We start from the raw sequence: 4,065 nt of genomic DNA, 5'->3' as shown, positions 1-4,065 counted from the left end.
CAACATATTTCAAAAGAATTTAACAAGTGTCATCTGTTCATTTATTTTAGCTCAGATTTCCCTTTCACCTCTGTAAATATACAAGTCCCTTTTCTTAAAAAAAAAAAAAAGTTTAAACTAAAATTTTAAAAAATTCACCAAATGTGTTGCAAAGTCTCCTTATTTTGCAAGAAAAATCTATCAACTGTCGTATAAGTGTGTCTTACGGGTCGCCACTGACCCACCATCATAGCAGCAGAATTGATATTACAAAATTTAATGCTGCAAACAGAATGATTACAAAGGAAAAAGTGAGTTACAATTCAGAGTTAAATAGCTCTGTTATCCTAAAATCTCTGTGGCTTTAAATAGAAATTTATTGGACATTTTAATAGCTTTTTAAATTAAGGAATAAAAATTTAAAGTATTTCTCTAACTTTGCTCAAATTAAATTTGTAAGGGGTACTTACGAAGGATGCATTCTTCCGAACACTTAAGCTCAGCAATAAAGTACAGTACTAACCAATATAAAATTTGAAAAGTGGATTAGCTGTAGGTTTCCTAGAACAATAATGTATAATGGTGAAGAACAGTATTTAAAACAGCATATTTATTTTATTTTAAAATAGTCATGAAATTTTTGTTAAGTTCATATTTTCTATATTTTCTTACATTTGCTAGACTTATATAGCACCTATCTTATGAGGAGCTAACAATGTCTTATAGATTTCATATTAGACTGCATCAACATCACTTGTCAATATTTTTTTACCTTAAGAATTTCACTTGTCATATTTTAGAAAATAGCAAGGAGTGATGTGAAACAAAATAAAGCAGTAGCAAACGGGAAAAGAAGAGGGTGAAAAGAAAGAAATTATATTTTCAAAAAAGCCACTCACCTAACAGGTGAAAATTCAGCCTTATTCGATCACAGATTCATCACTGCTTCAAGGAGTTGATGAGAAAAGTAATGAATCTACAGCTTTCCTGAATCTTAAAGGTCAATTTTAAACTTGAGATTATAAGGTTGTAAACAATCCTTCTGAATAGAGACTATCAATATTATAATTTGTTTGTTACTGTATCAGCGGATGTACCAAAGCCTATTCGTAAGAGTGTACAATCATTTATTAGATGTTTTCACTGTTTTTGCAAGACTAGTATCTTCCTTGTTCTTAGGAGCTAAATGGCAGCAATTCAGTTTATGAATTTCTGGTGAACATTTAAAATATTTAATGAAACATTAATTACCATGTAATTAGCCTTTACTCACATATAGGATCTGAAGTATAAATCATCAACACTATAATGTTTTATAAAATGAGTCTTATGAAACTTGAGGTATTAAAGCTTCATATTCTGACTATAATTTATTATACACAAGGAATAGATTCACATACTTTTAGTCCTATTTTGAAAACTTCTGAATTAAAAGAAGGAATCAACAAAGATTTCTAGAACCTAAGGCACTTTATTTATAAAAATATAGAATTGTAAATTTTATTTCAAACATAAAGCATTGCAGAATACAAGTAATTTAAAGTTAAGGCAGGCTTTAAGAGTTATGGATAAACTACCAAAAAATTGTCTATTATTGATGGCATCAATTAAGAATTGTTTTTTATACCAAAATATGATATATTCCTCACAAACATGTATATACACAAAGCTAAGTTGAAATAAAAATATCTTAATATTTTAAATTCTCAATCGAACATAATGAATGATTGAGGCACTTATTTATAGACAGATGTTACCTCTGATTATGCACTCAGCTAAAATTCATTTAATCATGGAAATTTTAAAAATATATTATCTGGATATCTGATAAATTATTGGCCATTTATGTTCCACTGTAAATGCTTTGTAAAAATATTCTGTAGAAAATCTAAGTACCAATTTACTTTATGATCTTGGGAAATATTTTTAAACTTATATTTAAAACCTTTTATTTCAGAATACTTTGAATTTTAAAGTTTGCATTTTCATACATTTGCAATACATTTGTTTCATACTCTGCCCTAAAAATCCCTAATTTCATTCAGATAGTTTTATTAAGTAAATTATGTTCTGTCCTACCAACTTCATTAGTTTAGCAAAAGCCCCAAACTGTGAACTATTTATGGTACAGAACTCTCCTCTCTTACCAACTTCATAAGGCTCTTGCAAATTGTTCCATGAATAGCATTAACTCTGGGACCAGAAGTCTAGTCACATAAATATTCAAACTCTCTATTTAAATCCTAAAAGAATCAACCATTTCAAAACTATCTCCAAAAGATATTTATATAAGACACTGCCTCAGGAAAATTGTCAGCTAAGCTAACTAATAATTATCACCTGAACTAAGACCATTGCCCTTAATCCATTTTTTAAATACAAAACTTGAACACACTGTAATTTGTTTAAGAATCTTTATTGATTTTTTTAACAATTCAGTTTGTTGGATCTCCATGCAGTTTATTTAAAAACTTCAATAGTTTCATATAAACTGCAATCAAAAAAGTAATTTACTTTGTCAATGAAGTAATTTGAAGTTGCAAGTTATTTTTTGTAATACGCAGAATAGTAAAATGTAAGCATGCTCTTGGATGCAGATCCTCTTGTGCACTACGGAGTTATTTTTAAGAGCTTGCTAAGGTCTGCAGGCAGTTTATGGGATGCAATTATTTTCTCCACAATTTAGGTACATGAGAATAAAACTTATTTATGAATAAAGTATTTTTCTCAAAAAAGTTGAGGCAGCTTTTGTTGAATGCTATCCGTGCAAGTACACGTGCTACACCTTTAAATGTACTAAGAGAGACAAGACAGCAAGGAGTCCGTGTTCATGCTGCAACTTGAAAGTCCTTCCACATGTGTTGAGCAGTTCCAAGAAAAGAGGGCAAAACACTGCACAGTTGTTCATAGTCTTACAATAACAGCACACACCAAGAAACTTTACATGACAGAAGCAAATCCCCTTCACTGCTTTTAAAGTCAGTACTGTCTACAGTGGAGGGTAGAAGTGGAGGAAACCTAGTATGGATAAAGCTTAAGTCTACACCTCATGCAGAGTTGTCCTTTTTCGTGTTTTCTAATGTTTCTCAGACATCTGAATTGGAACTGAGGTTTGTTAATCTGGGGTCCGCATTGATTTCGTATCTATAATGATACCCCTCCATGTGATCCCTGCAGGCATCTCTGATGTTGTGCATCCACTTTTTTATCCCCTTACGGTTCAAATACAAAACGAGGAGGAAAATTGCGCCTATCAGGGCTAAAACAATACCCAGGAAGACATAAGAAGTTTGCAGGGATGGAGGGAGGATAGGGTCACAGTCCAGATCAGCGATGTTGAGTTCCACGAGGATTCGATTTCTCATTTTTTCTGGGAACGCACAGGTGAGCTTGGCTTTGCCCTCTACTATCTCGGTCTCCTTAAGCCAGGTCACCATGTCCACCATGTGACAATCACAAACCCAGGGATTGTTCTCCAGAAACACTTTAACATGCTCCAGGCTTTGCAACTCTGCCAGAGTGCCATTGTGAAGGACCTTGAGCGCATTGTCTTCTAGGTGGAGGCTTTCAAGATGTGTAAGGTTGCGGAAGGACAGGTAGGTCAGGCTCACCAGGGAATTGTTACGCAGGTCCAGGTGCCTGAGGCCAGGCAGTTGGGACAGCAAATCCCTGGGCAGGTAAAGAAAGTGATTGCTGGCCAGCTCCAGGCGACGGAGCCCACGAAGTGTGTGGGGCGCCCGCAGGGCCGCTGCCACCATGCGCTCTACGCTTGGCTTCTGGTCAGGGCCCTCAGGGGTCTCGACGTGGTTCAGAATCAGTTCCACCAGGGTGCTAGGGTTCGAGGCGCTGGCGTTGATGCCCGAGAAAGCGAAGGGGCTGAGGTGGACGAGGGGGTTGTGGCTGAGGTCGAGCTGCCTCAGGCTGGGCAGGTCCTCGAAGGCGGCGGCGTGCACATCCCCCAGGCGGCTGCCGCTGAGGTTGAGCGCGGTCAGCTCGGCCAGGGGCGGGCGGCGGGAGAAGGCACCGGCTGGGAGTACGGCCAGCTGGGTGCCGGGGAGGAAGAGGGTGCGCACGTAGGGGGGCAGG

General features: G+C 36.7%; 1 protein-coding gene across 1 annotated transcript; it reads right to left on the bottom strand.

Annotated features, from left to right (window-relative positions):
- Positions 1-2,426: 2,426 nt before the first annotated feature.
- Positions 2,427-4,061, bottom strand: Tpbg (trophoblast glycoprotein; the record flags this gene model as incomplete). Its single annotated transcript, XM_033763170.1, has 1 exon — positions 2,427-4,061. A coding segment is annotated over one exon (996 nt), but the record flags the coding sequence as incomplete, so codon positions are not given.
- Positions 4,062-4,065: the final 4 nt, after the last annotated feature.

Source organism: Fukomys damarensis, unplaced genomic scaffold (genome assembly GCF_012274545.1).
Source record: "Fukomys damarensis isolate Sample0158 unplaced genomic scaffold, DMR_v1.0_HiC HiC_scaffold_14, whole genome shotgun sequence".
Classification (NCBI taxonomy): Eukaryota; Metazoa; Chordata; class Mammalia; order Rodentia; family Bathyergidae; genus Fukomys; species Fukomys damarensis.
Note: the sequence above shows the minus strand (reverse complement) of the source record. Positions and strands in the feature narration are given on the sequence as shown.